General features: G+C 38.5%; 1 protein-coding gene across 5 annotated transcripts; it reads right to left on the reverse strand.

The window, feature by feature from the left end:
- Nucleotides 1-4,307: 4,307 nt before the first annotated feature.
- On the reverse strand, nucleotides 4,308-18,682 carry apcdd1l (adenomatosis polyposis coli down-regulated 1-like). 5 transcript variants are annotated; one of them, XM_028003452.1, is made up of 5 exons: nucleotides 18,506-18,682; nucleotides 18,256-18,356; nucleotides 9,049-9,232; nucleotides 7,333-7,852; nucleotides 4,308-6,379 (listed from the first exon to the last, which is right to left on the reverse strand). In XM_028003452.1, the coding sequence occupies exons 2-5, from the start codon at nucleotides 18,308-18,310 to the stop codon at nucleotides 5,618-5,620; spliced, it is 1,521 nt and encodes a 506-aa protein (XP_027859253.1). In that variant the 5' UTR covers nucleotides 18,311-18,356; nucleotides 18,506-18,682; the 3' UTR covers nucleotides 4,308-5,617. The 5 variants fall into 5 exon arrangements, with proteins under 5 accessions (XP_027859253.1, XP_027859250.1, XP_027859251.1 ...); XM_028003449.1 differs by having other exon boundaries at nucleotides 9,049-9,235; nucleotides 18,506-18,681; XM_028003450.1 differs by having other exon boundaries at nucleotides 9,049-9,235; nucleotides 18,256-18,387; nucleotides 18,506-18,681.
- Nucleotides 18,683-18,930: the final 248 nt, after the last annotated feature.

The raw sequence follows: 18,930 nt of genomic DNA on the forward strand, positions 1-18,930 counted from the left end.
TTGAAGAGTTACCTCTGTTACAAAACATTTGAACCAAATTGTGCCTATTTAGCATAACATGGGCTGCATCTGGGATCATAATTTATGATTGTTTCTGTACTCAACACATCAGCAGGGAACTGTTTGTACCACTTACAAACAGAATGTCCACTCTATTACTTGTGATTTAAAAAGCAGACACATCCTGCTCAAAATGAGCCTTTAATTTATAACTCAATCCTCTCATTATTGAGCGGATTGAGTTATAAATCTCTCGTGCGACAGAGATCATCTTTGTTTTTTGCGACACAAAAAACAAAGATGACGACATTATTTGGAGTGAAAACATGAAGACAGCCGTGCCTGGTGTTTGTCATTTAATTTTCATTTATACAAATCTGAAACTAGATCTATAAGCTCACAATTTGTGAGCTAACTGGCTTCAAATGCAGCCTACTCAAAATTAATTTAAAAATGGTGAATGAAAAGAGGAAATCTGTTACTTTGGTGTAAAGCCAAACCCACAGCGCTGTATGATGTAATCAATTGATTTGTGAGTGTGCTTTATATTTTCCTAAATGCAGTTAATAAGCCACCGGGTTTGATTGCTAACAGGTTGGCATCGTGTTCCTCTCTGCCTTTTTGGTGTGCAACAGAAACCACAAACAGACCCCAGCGCAGCGATTTCCCCAGCCTGCAACCGTCCAGATGGATCCGTGTGGTTGCTTTTGGATTCAGTGAAAGGGAATCGGGATTTATCCAGGATCATGATTGGCTTAATTACAAAGTCTGTGCATTGTTGAACAGATAAATGGCGCTCACCCAGTCTCTGTTTTTCTTCCAATCAGTCTTCGTTTCGCTCTATGTTGGCTTGGGGTCAGTATGGGGGGTACAGACCTGTATCCTCCATCCGAGCCTGAAGGATGACCTCATGGGGCCAGCAGCTGCCATCACCATTTTCACAGGAGTTAATGGAAACAGCATGTATCCTCCGAACACTCTTTCTTTCTTCTGCTCTTTCTTTCTTTCTTTCTTTCTTTCTTTATTTCTTGTGTTCTTTCTTTCTTTCTTTCTTTCTTTCTTTGGGGATATAGAAACTACTTTTCCTATGTTTCTTGAATGTAAGCAACTTGCACCATTGTTTATTTTATTGGAATATAATTTTTTTTAAATGTGCAGAGCATAAATGTGGCTTTTATATTTGGTGCAGTCTATGCAAAAAAACAAGCCACTAAGTGGAAATAGTTCCATTTTCTGATTGGACAAGCAACGTTTTCAATTTATAATCGTAGAATAAATAAGATAAACGATGTTACAGAGCCAAAAGGTTGACAGACTGTTCACTTTGTCGGTTAAATACAGAGTAAAAACTAAACTTCTGGGTTTTTTTTTTCAATGACGAGTCCCCTGAGGAAGTTTTTCTTGCAGTAGAGATTTAACAGTGTTGTGTGTTCTGTATTTGATGGACAGTTGGTATTTAACTGTGTGCTATGTAAATAAAACTTTGATGTCATAATGTAGATTCACTGAAAAATGTGTTGCTAAAATCAAATCGATCTTTGTTTATTCATCTAATTCATTAAAAAAACCACCATTTAATTTTCTCAAGATGTTTTGAACGCTAGAGCGAAAACTGTGACAGTAGATTACTAAGGCTGCACATTTTCCTGCAGGACAGGGACAAATCTCCACCTGATTTCTAAGATTTTTCAAAAAGAATAATCTATTTTGTGACTTGCATGGTCCAGAACAATTCATTCCAGGGTCAACTATTTTCATTTTACATAACATTTTTCATAAATAGTCTGCTCCATTCACCAGTATGTTTCATTACAAATAACTAAAAGATGTCTGTGCTTCTCTTCTATGTAGTCAGGGAGTAATTTGTGTATATCTCTGCTGTGAAGAAGTAAACTATAGGATTGCAAAGATCAATCAGGCATTATTTTAAGCTAATAAAAAATACTAATTGAAAAGATAAGAGGCAAAAATGTTAGTATTTCTTGGAATATGCAGGATTTTTGCATCACATAGACTGTTGTTATTTAACTATAGCAGAATGATCAAATTCTCACTCATATACAGCTGAATCATTATAGGGGGCATTTCAAAAACGATAATAATAAAAAAATAAAGAGCGTAGTGAAAAATTACCATAGAAACATGGAAGTTATCTTTGATTCTAAAAATCTAAAGAACTTTTGTGATGGATTTTTTTTTCGAGACACGGCAGTGAGTTAGACTAAAAACAATCTTCATTTTGTGGAAGCAGGTGTCAGTATGTTATTAATACAGGTCTGTTCACAACTCTTGACTTGCCTTAGCCATAACACTGCACGAGTTTTATTTCCCTCCACTAGCTCTCCTCGGCTCATTTCTTCCCAGACTGGCTGCAAAGACTGTTTTCTGTGCTGACAGCTGTCTGATGTCCCTTTCTGTGTGTTTTCAGGAGAATTTGCACTGGGTTGTCTTTGGAATAATTTGCAGGCCAGATATGACAGGTATTTATTAAATGCCAGTACATTAACTCACTATCTGGGCTCTGAATCAGGCTAAAGACGACAACGTGCAGATGAAGTTCACTTCAATTTTCTGGTTCTTCTTGAAATAAAGCAGCTGCATCAGGAAATGTTTCAAACAAAGCTTCGCTATTGCTGTTGCGAGTGTGGTCGGTCCACCTCTTTGGTCAAGAATAAATATTTCAGCAGTTACTGAGCAGATTGTCAGTGATTACTGAAGGCTGAACCCTCTAGAGCCTTGTGTATATCCTGTGTGGACGTATAAAAATGTTACACACAACAGTTCTCACGCAAACTTTGGGGAAAACAAGACCTGAAAGTGGACAAGCAGGGCTGCAAAGTGGAAGGCTTTTATGAAATTGTCCAAACACTCCCATAAGCTCTAATTTGGGCTTTGTCAGCTGTCTGTGCTAAACTGTAAAATGTTTACTTTACAGGACCAAAATCCATGTATTTCCTCTACAGTTACTGTGCTATCATTGAAAGGTTAGAATAATATAATAAAATAATGTGAAGGCCTAAATCAAACTTGCACCTTCAGTGCAGTATAACTGGTTTATATTAGCAGTCACAATAACTTTAAACGGTTGATTCAAAGGCAACAAATTCACTGTCTTACCGGTTGGAAAGGATAGAGAATCCTTTTTGTCTTGATTGTCTCCACTAATAACTGAAGTGAAACTTGCGGCCATGTTTGTGCTCCACCTCTAACAATATCCTTTTATTATGTGCCTGAAATCAAAACAGTCTTTACACTCTTATTCTCCTATTAAAGTATCAGGAAAAATAAATCACCGGCTCATTTCCACATGGCAGCACCGATATAAACGTTTTCCAAATTCTTTTAAAAAGTATAAATCTTACTAGTGTCATGTGGCATGCATATGTATTGAATCTCTGAAGGTCAAAATTGTGAACAAACACCTTTGTACTCCAGTTGCAGCTACAAATCTTTTAGCTTTAGATCAGTCAGGCTGGATGAAAAAACATTTGTGAACAGAAATTGTTGAGCTCTGCTACAGATTCTCAATTGGATTTAGATTTGGACTTCGACTGAGCTACTTTAACACCGGGCTTTGCTTGGATCTGAAACACTCCAGCATTTAGGAATTTTTCTGTGGAATGTAACAGCAACTTTTTTGTCTGTGGAAAATTTGAATATCTGCATATTTTTCCACAGAGAATGTCTAAATAAATTTGAAAGAACATAAAATAGAAACTTGACAAACTACACCAGAAACAATCTACACTGCAAAAACACAAAATATTGCCAAGTATTGTTGGTTTAGTTGATAGTGTAAATATCTTAATGCACTTGAAATAAGGCGAAGCTAACTTCCAAGTAACTTTTCAGCAAGGCATAGGAGATTGTTTTAAGTAAATAATTCCTTAATATTGATAAAAAAAATACCAGTTCCACTGGAAGAATATTTCACTTCTGGGAAAATATCTATACATAAGTAAAATAATCTTCCGGTGTACCAATAGTCAGGACTTACCCACTTAAAACAAGCTCTTATCTTACAGAAAAATTACTTGTAAGTTAGTTTCGGCTTAATTCAAGTGTATTAAGATATTTGCATTACAAAACAGACAGAAAAGCTTGTAAGATTTTATGTTTTTGCAGTGCATGAGTGCCACTCATTTTTGCTGACAGTGATTGGCAGATAAGGAAAACAGTAGATGTCATCATCTGTGATACTGCTAAGACAGTTTCCATTATCTGTATGGAAACAATTTTCTCAAGAGAGAAACTTGTATGAACAAACAACCTTGAGATCATGTTTGAAATAACAAATAAACCCCACGTGTTATTAAAAGTCCTTTTTAATTGACATACAAAATATTAAATGACAAGGGAACCATTTTAGCAAAAAAATGATCTTTTGTGTAAATATACAAAATAAATGGTAAAAAATAAATACTCATTTGATTAGATTACTTTGCTGGTAGAAAGGCATCAAGATAAAATAGCATTTCAGTCCACAGTGTCTGTGGATCAGTGACGGTGATTATCTAGCTACTAGTCTTTAGGCAATGAAGAATAAAAAATGTTCTGTACAAACTGAATTGGTTATGGTGTCTCCTGGTAAATGTGAATTAAGATAATATGCATCTCTTAAATTTTAATGTGGAAATGACTCATGTCAGTATTAGTATTTTTTTTTATTATTACACCTCAAACATTCTTAGATTTTCAAGAATGCAGTTGAGCCATCGGAGGAAAACATCTGCACAATCCAAACCAAAGCTAAAATGTATGGAGGTCCAAAAGTGCCATACTCCATTAATAAATATGTCATTTAATCAATATCTGGGTGTCATTAATTCTTGAAATATATACACAAATAATCCTTATTTACATGATTAAATAGATCAGTAACTAGGAAAGCTATAAATCTACTTGCCTTTTACATAGTTATTTTTTGTTGAGTCTTGTCCAGAAAACCTAATTTGCAGGCTAAACCATGATTTCTGCTTCTTGTGGCGATATTTCAAACAAAAAAGTTTAAATGCAGCATCTGAGATTTATATTCAGGATTAATGGAAACTCAATAATCTATCCAAACAACCAGAAAAACAATTTCTGCCATCTAATGAATTTGAGTGCATTCAGTGGCTCTATTACAATCTCTTTTTATAACAAGACATGGGAAAAATGTGAAAGTGAAATAATCTGTCAATGGAACTAATACTTTTTCATCAATATTAATGAATTATTGACTTTAAACAAGCTCCTGTGTCTTGCCTTGCTGAAAAGCTACATGTAAGTTAGTTTTGTCTTATTTCGAGTGTACTAAGATATTTGCACTAGAAATCTGGAATAATTATTTCAGAATTTATTTATTTAATGGATTATGGCACTTTTGGATAAATATTGTCAAAGATACTTTCCCATCTTCTTTCAATTCATTCTCGAATGGGGTCTTGTTGAACAGGTTAGTCTTTTACTCATAAGGTGGCATCTGAGTTCAAGATGTGAAAAATCTTTCAGCGTTTTTTAAACGTCCCCTGATTCTTGTTTCAGCTCTAGTCTTTAAAGGGAACAGATGATTTCAGCTGCCAAACAGCCATCTCCGCCTTGAGCTGAGAACCAGGTTTGATTTGTGAGAACGTCTCTAGTAAACAACAAGCCAGCTGCACAGTGCGGATCCAAACACCAGTAGCACCAGGTTCTCCAGACCTGCTGTCCCACTGGCTAACTGTAATTGCCTGCTATTAAAAGTTGAGAAGGAGGGGTGTGTCTCCCCCCCATTGCAAAGTACCATGGGAGCCTGAAAGGAGGTGGGCCGCCTTAATGGTCCATCTGGATTGGACCCGTCAGTCGGTCTCTCTCCTGTGAATAACAGCGGGCGTTTTCTGTGGTCCAGCTCCATCTTGAAGAGCTCATACTCCTTATGTGGCAGCTTGATGCCCAGCATAGGACATCCATTTGTGGGGGTCAAGTCCTGCTCCACACCGACCCTCCACTCTCCCGCTCGTCCACACTTTCCCGGTCTTGTGCTGTTCAGCAGCTTGGAAGTGGACTCGTCCATGGCCGTGACTCTCACCTGCGTTACCTTGAAGACGAACTCAGAGGCTCCTGAGAGTTTGGACGAGGGGTTTCCCTGAGCGAAGTGCCCCCAGGCTCTCAGGTTGAACGTGGGCTGTGAGCAGGCAGAGTCCAAGTAGTGACGGTAGATGCCTTCCCAGGCGTGCTGGCTTGGGTTAAAGGTGAAGTCTCGGGTGAGGAAGAGAACGTTGGGTCGGGTTTCACAGCGCAGGCTGACCCAGTGGCCTGCCAGAGACAGAGGAACTGCAGGACCGCGGGGTAACACAGGGGGGCGCTGCTCTGAGGATCGGTACACCAGGGCACACACAGGGCAGGGATGGATGTGATGCTGTAAAAAGACAGAGACAGGTGAGAAGCTTTGATGATTTTAATAACTGTTTTTATAAAAAATTGTTTAACCTTAGAGAAATTAGTGCTTTGATCTGTCTGATGACAGCAATTAAGATGCAAACTTGACTACATAAAATAAACTACATAAATAAGAGGGTTTGCTATTAAATGTGTTTCAAGTTTACATTTACACTAAAACAAATCTAAACTTGTTTTAGTGCAAATCATAAATGCCATCACTGTCAAAACAAACCAAACCCTTTAAGCAATCTGTTCCCACGTTCACCTGTGGTGGCGCTGCACCAAGAACTACTGAAGGAAACGACATGAAAACCTCTGAAGAAAACACTGAGCACAACTTCCTTTTTCACAAAAAGTAAACAAAAATGGAGTAGCATCAGATTTTAGCGATTGTAGGATTTCTCCTTTGTCTTTGTTAAAAAACCACGAGAGCTAGTCTAACACTAGCGAGAGAAAGCCATTTCTCACATTTGTTTTGGTTGTACCCAGAGTTCCCAGCACTATAGTTTGTTTCTTGCTTTTGAAGTGGTCTCTGGTTCACTTGCAAATGCATTCGAACACTTCGACCGACCTGAGACCTAGGTTTTACAGTATGTGGTTGTGGTCTGCATCACAGTTTGATTGTGCATTCACACCTCCCCAAAAGAACCGGACTTTCTAGGCAAACAAACTGAAGTGTAATTAAAGCGGACTAAACAGGGCTGATGTGAACACACCTAAATCTTTGGCCATTTTAGTTGTTACTTGTTAAGTTATCTAGTACTGCACTAGTACTCAGGGGCGTCGCCAGGAATCTTGGGCCACATGACAAAAAATGTAATTGGAATTGTCCTAACTTTTTCCCTCTATATGCCCTGCTAGCACTACTTCAGCTGATCTGCTCATTGGACAGTCTTGAGATCATCAATCAATGATTCTTATTAATCTCACCATGGCGTTCTGCAGAGGCTGCTGGTACCCTGTGGGTCTGTGTTGGATTCTTTGGGCCCAGTCTGTGTGAATATCCCCTAAAAACAGCTCCTGAACCTTCCCTCCACGGCTGCGATGCTGCGTTTCCACGCGTACCAGACCCATCTCCATCACAGAGAAGCCCATGGCTGCCAGACACGCCCTGCCTGCGCGGGTGTTGTACAGCTCAAACAGCTTTCCCGGCACCGCTTCATTGAGGCTCAGGCTCATGCAGGTTGGAGGCAGCCTGGAGGCCAGCCTCTGCTTGGCTGCCACGCTGTGAACCACAATCCCCACTCTGCTGAGATGGTGCTGTGCCTCGGTGGCCCCACGGGTGATCCAGGAGGCCTGGAGCAGACGGATCTTGCCTCTGATCATCAGGGAGTAGGCCGGGTCTTCACAGCTGCTCTCAGTGTAGTAGTGCTGCAGTGCCTGGAAGTGACGGTTGGAATGAAAGGTGTAGGATCGGGTGAGGAACTCTGGACCGGGCCGAACTTCACATCTAAACACATGGCAGAAATCAAGTTAGCCTTTAGAGAATAGCTTTAAGTTGATGTTTTGCATCTCTCAAGGGGTCATTTTTCAAGTTTCCATTTAATTTTAACCATTGTATGTGTTAGAGGTTAGAGCAACCTTTCTAGACTTAAACATATTTTATTGTCATTTCACAAAGACACAACAGTGAATTTGGGAACAAAATGTTGTTGCTTGGGTACCGTAATAGATAGAAGAAATACTGACAAACAATAATTCTTACTAAATGCATATAGATATATTAAAGTGTTATTGGTGCAGAAAAAAAAAATCTAGAATAAATATACAAATAATATATTTCTGAACATATATAACTTAGCATTTAGCATAATGTCTTAGGCATTAAACGAGATCACATTTTGCACGTTTTTATACTTCCTGCTGGGTTTCAAATGCTTCTAAAAAAAACCTGCCCAAATGCTTAAAACACACCCAACTTTAGTTTTTTGGCGTCTCTAAAATGAGCTAATACAGCGACTGCACTGTAACCGTTACCGAGCAACCTCAGCCGCAGCCCGTTGCCTAGCAACCCAAGCAGAGCTAGAGAACCTTTGGTCAGCTGGTTTTACCATTGCGCTGCACAACAGCTGCTGGAAAAGTCAAATGTTTTGTTGTTGACTCACCATCCAGGAACCACTTGCTGCACTTTTGTTGGTTGTGAAAGAGGCTCTACTAATGCTTTACGGTTGTATAATTGTGCATCGTTTTGCAAACATTTTCACGTGGGAGTATAAAGGATTGAGTTAGGGGGCGTGGCCGGCAGGGACTTAATTGGATTTAAAGTGACAGGAGGCCCTAAAACAGCTAATTCTGAAAGGAGCTCAAAATAGGGGAAGCTGATCAGATTCAAATCTCATTAAGTAAGAATAATTCTGTACAAATTGTACAGATTTTTCCATCTCTTTAAAGATCTTTTTTTCCTTTTTTAATAATTGTTCTTGCTTTCTAGCTAACACAAAATGATGAGTTTTATTTTTCAGAATAAAACTCAAACCACACCAAAATTAGGACTAATTAGGATAAATTGGGACGATGTGAATATGTAAAGAAAAAAAAACAAAAATGAGTTACATGGGTATTCAACACATTTCTGCTGTTTTATTTGAAAGAGGATGCCATTCTAGCAGATGTTTTGTGCTGTGAGAACTTTATGAACATTTATACCTTGTTGACACCCATGTCCCATCCAGTTTGGGAGGGATATCTGCTGTGATTTTTACTTCGTACTCCGTCCTCTGGTTTTGACAGCGTTCCAAGGGGAGGTTCTCGGTTTGATTAGAAGAGGATGTGAAGTGACCAGTGGGTACCTCCCAAAGTTTACTCCTTGTTCCTGCTACAATTACAGCTGCTGCTGCAAAGAAGAAGAAGAGGGCAGTCATTAAAATTCGTAAATAACAACAGTTGTTTAATAAACACTGAGGCTCCATCATGGTAAATTCCAGTCTGATTTGGGATATGGGCTGATGATTATCCACCTCCATCATTTGAAATTGAAGCTAAATATTTACATTTCTCCCAGTTACACCTAAACATGAGTCTGGCTGAGTGCAAACTGTTACAGGACTGGTAATTTTGATACATTATTCATGCAAAGAGAGCCAAGATGGTACTATGGAAGCCATATATAAATGTTGGCTTCAGTGAACATTTCTTCTCCACAGCTGCAACACATTTCTTGTATCTGGATTTGTTCTGTGGTAGGAAATGTGTGTGAACTGCATGCTTTCTGTATTTGTGTTTTTTAATAGACAAACAGCAGGCCGACTGAGCCAAACACATGTGGATGATATGATTTAAAGTAACAAAGAAATTCTTATGATGATGAATGTTTCTTTCCCAAAAGCTGACACTGAATTCAACTAAAAGCCCTTTTTCACTCTTCAGCAGTTTCGGCGCTCACACATCTGCAGCCTGTCTGTCATTGGAAGTATTTTTGGAATAAAAACCTGCGTGATGTCGGAGCAAGGTTGAGTACTGACGTCTGGTTTCAGACAAAAAGTATGGCTCTATTTTCAAATGAAAAGAAAATGCAAATAATTTCTAAGAGAAGTAGAAATTTCTGCTGGAATGTAATTTTTTAAACTTGCTACCAAGTTACTTAAAAAAAGATGATTTAAGTTAGTATAATTTGTTTTTGTTTTTCAGATATTTGTCTTGGTTTAAGCCACAACTTCCCACAGATCAATTTGGTGTTCTTTGGTCAAACGCAGAAACCAACAAACAGGGCCGACCAAGTGGAAAGTATGCACAGCTGAATTTTCTTTAGAAGAAGCCTAAGATGGGGGCTGACTGATGGGCATTTATTAACCTTGTTAATGTCAAACGAAGGATATTTTTTGTTCCTTTCACTCTTGGAATGCTGCTTCCCACATGCCGACCACAACCACAGACATGTGTGCAGCACAGTTGTTCTCCAGGCTCGGCCCACCTGATCTGAACACACACACACACACATTCACCCCAACACACACACTCACTCACATATTGAGTTATTCAAGCTGTAACAGTCACGGACCACAGATCCAGGTTTTAACCGAAAGCCCATGTGTCCTCCATGCAGCAGCCTGTCAATTTGTTGTAAAAATTATGGCCTATCTTTGGCATCCATGGTTTTGGAACATGCTTAGTAATTTCTTGCATGAGGTGATGTGTTTGCTTGTGCTGCATGTGGTTATTACTAATGAACGTAGCTGGTCAGTTGAACCCTGGAGACTATTCATGTTCAATTATTATGTAATGCTTCATGTAAGTCCTCCATCCAGTCTGTTTTTTTGTGGTGGCTGCATTTGACGTGCTGCCTAGTTAGCCTCCAACACACACACATTCAGAAAAAGCCTCGGATACGGACACATGGGTGTTTTTAAAGCATTTTTAAATTGCTTTTTGAGGTCACTTGTCATTCAGCTTCTTCCCTTCCTCCGATCTCTTCCCGACATATGGTTGCATTTACTTATAAAATGCTCATAAAAGCAGATCTTACTCAATTGCTCATTGTGGTGAATCTTCTAGAAAGAAGACCATTCTAACCACAAGTTAGCTGATGGCTTAGTACATCCAGTATGATAATGTCCAGCCCCTTCAGGCACCAGAGGGACTATTTGATTTGATTTGCTTCCTACACATGCAGTGGGATATCATTAAATTTACCCTTCAGTTTGGGCCACTGAGTTCTTTTTCTGCCATGGGGTCTAAAACGTGCCACGCAGTTCGCACCTCCGTGTCACAGAGCAGATCTTGATTTTCTGAAAGCAGATTTAACTTATCTTTGCTCTAAGAGCTAGTGTAAAAAGTGAAAATCAAACTGATTCATCTGGGATTTTACATAAAGAAGATAAGTGGGGATAATTAGGTTTTGAATACATTTTAACAGTGTGGTCAGAGAGGTGTTTAGTAAGATTTATAACTCAGTAAAAGAAATCAAGACAAAGCATTAGAGAGGAGCTGAAGTTATTAACTCATTAAATTAGTTTAAGGTCAGCATAGTGTCTGTGAAAGACATAGTCAACATGTAAAAATGCTGCCTAACCTTTTTAGGTTATGTGTATTTAAAATAAAGTGAATTATGATGTACCTAATTAACTTTTTATTGATTTTAAAGTCTGTTAAACATTTTTAATAATCAAATTTGAACTGATGATATTTTCTCCATGTAAAACATTTGAGAAACTGCATATATAAATCGTAGGATTTTATTGTCAAGTTCTTGATTTTATGCAGCTTAGAGCTTGGTAATTATGTTTATTTATTTGATCAAATATTTAATTTTTGCAGTTTTCAGTTGTTGAATTGTTGTTTTTTTTAAAATTGTGGTCAGAAAATGTATGTTTTCATGAATAAAACTGTATAAATGCAAATCATTAGTCACAATGACACTGACCATCGTCTTCATAGAAAGACAGAGTGTCTTCAGTCAACCATCACCTTGAAGAATATTGAATTAATATGAGTTACAACAACATTTAATTTCCCTTTGGGATCAATAAAGTATCATTGAATTGAATTGTATGAAAATGTAATACAGTGATTTCATCCAAGCAATGTTTCGCCTACATGGTGTTGATTTTGGATTTATTCAATTTATACTCAGCAAAATATTTAATGTGAACACATTCTGAAAGAATGGCTTTTTTGCATTTGAGAATAAAACACATCTTGTTTAACTAGCTGGGAATATTTATTGTATTCATATCCATTTAAATTGATTTATGTGGTGCTATTCTGCTTTCCAAGAGCTTTGTGGTAAAAACCACAATCCCCTCTTTTTTAAAGCACACAATCATACAGCACATGTTGTTCTTGTGTTGTACGCTGATTACAAAGCCATACTGTAAACACACTCAAACAGCTATAAATCCATCTGCGTTGACCATATAACATGTGGATCAGGTAAAGCTGAGACAGATTAATCAACTTTAATTATGACCAAAGCTGTTAGCTGGTTTTGCAAATGAGAACCAGAGTTATTTGTGACAGTGAGATCAGTGGGAGGGTGCACCAGTTCAACACAAGTCCATGCTTCACGTCAGCTCAGTGTGAACAGCTGGACAACACACTCCTGATCCTGAACTTCTGCCAATAAACAATAATTCAGTCCAAGCTGTCTTCCTGTAATACTTCAGGCCTCCCACCAGGGGTCAGTGCTGCAGCCTGCAGCTGTGTGTGGTCTGGACGGTCAGTCTGTCATCAACAACACTGCTGCTGCCTCCGGCCCGTATTACATCTGAGTGATGTCCAGCCAAGGTAATCTACCTGTCTTTGAGTTCCTGCATTCATTCAGGGTCTATAAACGCACACACAAACAGACACCCACCCACCCACCCACCCACACTCACACACATGCACACTGTTTGGATAAAACGCACTGCACACACTGATTTACTGTACCCTGTAAAAGGATAGCATTTATATAAAAAAAAAAAGCCTCTGTTTGTTTGTTTGTATTTGTGATTACGGTTTGGCAGCCGTGGCCCTCCTCTCTGCTGGTCAAACACGAAGCTTTATGTGCAATCCTCCGAAAACAAGAAACAGATCCAGAGAATTTGGAATTAAAACCTGCATGGAATCAAGTGCTTGGCATGAGAGTCCACTTCAGCCTTCATTCAGAGAGTGGGACATCTTTATTTGACCCATTATGAAGCCTTCTGTCAGGTAAAAAAAAAGAGTTGGGTTTCCCATTATAAATTCAGTTATGTCAAAATAAATGTTCACATATCAAGGTGTAATCTTTTCTCCCATTTGTCTCTGATTGAAGTCATTTAAAAAACAAAAATGAACATTCTTTCATTCATTAAACAAAATGATTTAATGGTGCAAAATGTTCATTCTAACTTAAGAAAATGTTTGGACACCATACACCCTAATAGCAAGTGTTAAAGTTTTGTTAAAGGGGCTGTATTATGTATGTTCTACGCACATAGTGTCATTTTACAGCACAGTCAAGAAACTGTTACCTTAATTTATTATAAAAAAAACTATATATACCTATATTATATATGACTTAAAAGAAACCTGACTCCATAATTTAATGCCCTGAAATTGGGCCTCTATGCCTTTTAAAACTCTTGCTCTTTCTGAAACTTCTGCAAGTCATCATAACATTGCTCCTCTATTAACTATTTAACAATGTTTTTACCAACTTTGTAGCTCCTATAATGAGCTCAGAAGATGCACAGTGCCAGCAGGTGTTTGCTAATTGCTGCCGGCTAGTCTTAAGGAGTTGAGTGGGGACGTCACAGGGGAGTGGTGCTCTGTGAGGCAGAAGCCCGGAAGATTGGAAACTGCGTCTCAAAGGTGTGGTTCGGTTTTCCCAGGCGTTTTAGACAGCTGAATGGTTTAATGGAGATTAAATGATTTCTCAAACATGCATGAAAGAATCAAGGTAACACTCCAGGTAAGTTTTTGATGAAAGAATAACGTTATAGCATGATGTAAATCTCAAAAAAGTTTATTTTACATGATACTGCCCCTTTAAAGATCCAAATTCTCAGGCTGTCGTTGGATCTCTTAATTTTTCACTTGAATGTTTGTTTTCCCTAAAATAATGACCATAACCATTCCCCCATCCCAGCTGCATTTCTGAACCCTCCAAACTGTCCATGAAACAACTGCGCCCTGTTGGATCTCTTCCTCCTCCTCCTCCTCTTTCTCCTCCTCCTCCTCCTCCTTCTCCTCTCTGATGAAAAAGCCACAATTTTTTACGCCTCATTTCTCCTGGATGAATGTCAGATTCCTCCCCTGTTTCCCCCTCGTCTTTTGTTTCTTTTGTTTCTGTCTCTCGGTGTCTGTCTGTGGTTGATGAGGTGAATGAAGTTAGTTAGAAGGATAATGGCTGGACGTGAGAGGAGTGAGACATCTCGGTGCGCTGGATCGACAAGATTAGTGAGGTGCATGTGTGCGTTTTTCCTCAGTAGAAGAATTAAATGCTACAGTAGCCCAGAGATGCACATATTTCTGTTGAGTGCTGCCTATTATTCACAGCTTGCAGCTGCTCTTTTATGCTCTTGAACCCTCAGAGCTGTCCTGCAGACCTTGGATGAGTGTTGCTGAGTATATAATTCCCAAACATTGAAGATTGTGTTACCTTAGAATAAAACCATCCACCGTCAGAAGCTAATCTCTAGAAATTTGCAGGAAGAGCAAATTTACACAAAATAACATCTACATATTATGTATGATCAAACTAGTACAAGTGATACAACATGTGAAAAACAATTGATTTTCACTCTTCTAATATAAGCAATAATTATTTTAGCTATATTATTTTCTTCATTGGTGAGTGTGGAAGATTTGGCCTAGCATAGTCTGCTTGACTTTTATGTGAATCAATGAAAAGGACTCAAACCTCATTTTACTGTAAAATATATAAATGTTACTTTAATTAGGAGCCTGGACATTTTTTTAACTCCTTTAGATTTGAATTTTATCTACCGAGTAGCAATTTCTTTACTCCCCATTCAGCACTGACATAAAGGAGAAAATGCATTTTTTATGAGCAGTTCAAGAAAATCTGAGTTTATACTCATGAAAAACATAAAAAATAAAGATGAAATAAATTAAATAAATAAATTGTGAAGCCATAAATCAGCTATACATTGCTAACAGATACTTTCTTTGAATGGTAACACTAAATGATTAAGCATTGCCTTATGCCCATTGGGATGGACATTCAGCTTTGAAAGAATCCTACAATTTAACAATAAAAAATATTTTCAAAATAACTACAAATACTACCACTGGAAATCCCTACAATTATACTGAAAGCAATTTTATTAGGCTACCATGAACTTAAATGTATGTTTTTGATATAAAATAGAAACTTGCTCCCCCTCTGGTTTTAGGAAAAAGCTTATCTTTAATGCCTGAATCTCACATGTCCAGTTAAGATTTAGATCTTCATGTCATTGGTCAATTAGAAACTAATCAGATGCAAGAATCATTCAAATGAAAAAATCCCTTAATTTTCTTTATTGGTTTAAGCCCAGAAATATCATGTCCATTAAAGTGGACGTACGGTCTGAAGGATGGAGGCTGTAATCATTCATCTGCTGCAGCTTTGATATAGTTTAGTGCTGAAGTGTAAAGGGAGAGAAGATGCTCCTTTTTTGTATTTATCTTGGTTACTTTATACTTATTGAGACACATAATCACTATTTGTTACAGAATGCTTCCTTATGGAAGCATTATATATGCATATATTTATCGCAGTAGTATAATTTCACATTTAATTCATATGAAAGTTCATCTTTCAGTTTTTTTAGGCTAAAAAAATGTTTTCTGTAAAAACTATGAATTACAGCAACACCCGTAGCAATTCCTGTAAAATAAATGTAACTGGAGCAATTGTACTTTAACTGTTTGAAGGTAATTAGGAACTTTTGAATATTATTTTATGATGTCCTGTGTCCTTTGAATATGAATAATACAAGTCAATTTCTCTTAGCCACTCTACAAAATGGGAAAGACAAGATTACATGGCATTAAATTAAGGCAAATGTGTGTTCTTGAATGGATACAAGAAAATAGACATAAGCATATCTATAGTCAGAAGAATAATCAAAAGTAAACAACTGTAAGTGTGACAAACAAGGCTTACAGTGATAAAGGGTTTTATTATGAGTTTTGTTTTATCTTAATGCAAATGTCCCAATAAAAGTAAAAAGTTGATGTGGATGTAACTAATCTCAGCATTTCTGGACTCAAACATTCTGGTGTCACTGCTCATATACTGACACCGTCTTGTGAAAAAAATATAATTTAGACTAAACTATGCTGTCGTCTTAGCCCCAAATAAATGATTTTGCCGACTAAACAAAATCTAACTGTGAGTGAGAGCAAACCAAACAAAATAATCATCTCATTTGGGTCACAAATATGAGTTTCCAAGACAAACATTCCACAACTAGTTCTCTGGCGACTTGAAATGTCTGAAACAATGGCATAATTTTGACAAAAACAAGTTTATTTATTTGGTCTCTGAATCAGCTTCTGATTTTATTTGTTTTTATGTCCACAAATGGGTAAATAATTATCCATACTGGTGCAGTCTCATTGCGACTTGAAGAATTTGACAAGAGTGGAAACATTTTTTTTATGTATTTTGAGGATGCTAAGTGGATATGCTTGGAGATGAATTTGTCTCCTCTGTTATTTTCTCTTAAATGTTTAATCTAACAGTCAGGAATTTTAAAGCAGCGTTTTAAAAATGAACGTTAATTACTGTATTATAAATGACAGTCTTTCGTAAATGAGTTAAACAAAAGCACTGATATAAAGAAAAAAAAATCTAATTTGTTTTACACTTTGACTAGTGAGTTACCCATCAACACCATCAGGTAAGGAGAGAAGGTTTACCAGTACCTGCTGCTCCAACTCCCCGCCACAATTGTCGCCACAGTCAAGCGAAGGTCAGGTTGATTTAAAGAACACAAGGTCCGTTTGTTATTCTAAGGCCTCTCCCCTCTCCCCAGCCGTCTTCCTTATTTCTGCCTCCACCCCCCCCCCATATGATCTGCTGCAGACCTGCAGCATCACTCTGTCCTCAGGGCAGAGCAAGGACAACTACTGTTGTCTTTTCATCACCGCATAAGCGCCTTAATCCAACAGCCTTGTTTATTTAGATAAGAGATCTACGGGAGTTTGCTTGGTTGAGTTGCTCTGTAGTTTGTGAACTTTGAATTAAACAACAGGCAAAAGTTTTGTGTCTAAAGCCAGCACATCCACTCATTTCAGTTTTCTCAGAGTTTTTGCTGAAATTTAATCGAAAGAATTTGTGAGTAACGAACTGGAGTAAATCTTATAATAAAGCGGCACCTGATATTGTGGATGTAGTTGACGGTTCACCGTTGGAGACAGTGTTCAAGTTAGAAGGAGACATAATCTGAAGTTTCCTTCCAGTAAAAATATTTAAAACTTGTTCAAGTTTACATCTGCAACACCACCTTCTTTGGATTGTTTATTTTTCAGCGTTTACTCAGAATTAACATTACATCTGTTAAAAATCAAACGGTCCGGCACTCTGACATCTGTGACCCATTAATTTAATTTCAATCCAGGTCGGTTAGAGTGATTTGCTCAGAGCGAGCAACCATAACCTCGCCCGTCTCCTCAGCCAAACCTGAATTGTGACAAAGAAAACAGGCCACAGATACCAGTCTGCCACTGAAGCAGTGCAAGACGGCGGAGCAGAGCACCACTGAGCTGTTAAATGATGATTAGAAGCAGACAGATGCTTCCTCCTGTCTGCATCCAGCCGCCTGTAACACTAACTTTCCCTGGTGTTACCGGCAACGTTGCGTCTCTGGGTGATCGGCTGCAGCCTGCGGCGGTGTTGGAAATGTCTGCCTCCTGTTTTTCTAACCATTACCATAATGGTAACATTAGTTCCAGGGCCACGCTTCTCTGCTCCCAGGGAACCATTGTTTAAACGCACCGAACGGCTCAGCCAAGAAGACTCCTCCTGTGGCCTCGGATCGCACTGAGCTTTGAAGACACACACTGTGACAGAGAGGGAAACACAGGCTGGCCATTCATGAGACTAATGTCAGCATCAGTTGTGGTTTTAGCTTTAAACTGGGTGATCCACAGTTGTGAATTACATAATGACTTCCTTGCAATTATGAATTCATCTGCTCTGTCACACTGCGCTGCCATCTGTTTTGTAAGCCGCAATAATCCCACAGATTTTAGCTGATTGCTCACATGAGACAATCTTTGTTTTCACACAAGAGATTCTTTGGTTTGCAGAGAGAAAGCTGCGCCTGTTGGATTAACAACAAGGGTTTGCATGTAATAAATGTAAAGTTTATATTTGACTGAAAAAAAATTGATCCTTTGCATCTTTAGCCTTGCAGTGAAATGTAAATCTGGACTCACCTGGAAGGAGCAGCAGGACTCCCCTCAGCAGGTGACTGAGCCGTCCGCTTGACATGTTTTCTGCTTCTCACGCAAACTGCTCAAAAAATAGAAACTTTCACCTGTTGGAAATCCAAAATCAAAGAGACATTCCTGTCACCAAGAGATGAGAGAGCGGAAAAAAAAAGAAAAAAAAAAGAACAAGACAAAAGCTCAAACATGAGAAATCCAATATTCCCTCAGAAACTGATAAAACTTTGGTCCCTTCTACCTCCTTGTCTTGGCTTCCATACTTTGATTTGCAAAATCAGTTTTTCTTCTCCATGCAGGTGTTTTCCTTTGGCTGACGAGAGGAGCAAAGATTTCTGATCTGCTCCACTCGATGTATGTACAGCGAGTGTGTCTGTGCACGTGAGCGGGGTGGACCTTCTGTGTGTGTGTGCTCCTGTCTCACTCTTATAGTTTTGGGCTGAGAGGAGGGAGCAGACAGGGAGACAGAAAGGGAGGGCAGACAGAGAAAGTTGTAGTGTGTTTGGAGGAGGAGGGGGAGCAGCAGGGGTTCAGCTTCAGAGTGAAGTGAAGGGCTGACGAGCTTTTAGGAAGGTGCAAAACGGCAGTGCAGCAACCCAGGAGTGAAATGCCTGTAACTTCATTACTCACCATTTTGAGACAGTCAGTACCTAATCATGATGTAAG

This window comes from Xiphophorus couchianus, chromosome 20 (genome assembly GCF_001444195.1).
Source record: "Xiphophorus couchianus chromosome 20, X_couchianus-1.0, whole genome shotgun sequence".
NCBI lineage: Eukaryota > Metazoa > Chordata > Actinopteri > Cyprinodontiformes > Poeciliidae > Xiphophorus > Xiphophorus couchianus.

Bases quoted from the DNA above. Each gene is read 5' to 3' on its own strand.
- apcdd1l (XM_028003449.1), bottom strand. From the start codon at position 18,310: ATGTCAAGCGGACGGCTCAGTCACCTGCTGAGGGGAGTCCTGCTGCTC. The intron at 9,236-18,255 runs GTGAGTCCAGAT...TCTTCTTTGCAG, and splicing joins AGTCCTGCTGCTCCTTCCAG to CAGCAGCTGTAATTGTAGCA. The intron at 7,853-9,048 runs GTATAAATGTTC...CCATGTGTTTAG, and splicing joins GGGACATGGGTGTCAACAAG to ATGTGAAGTTCGGCCCGGTC.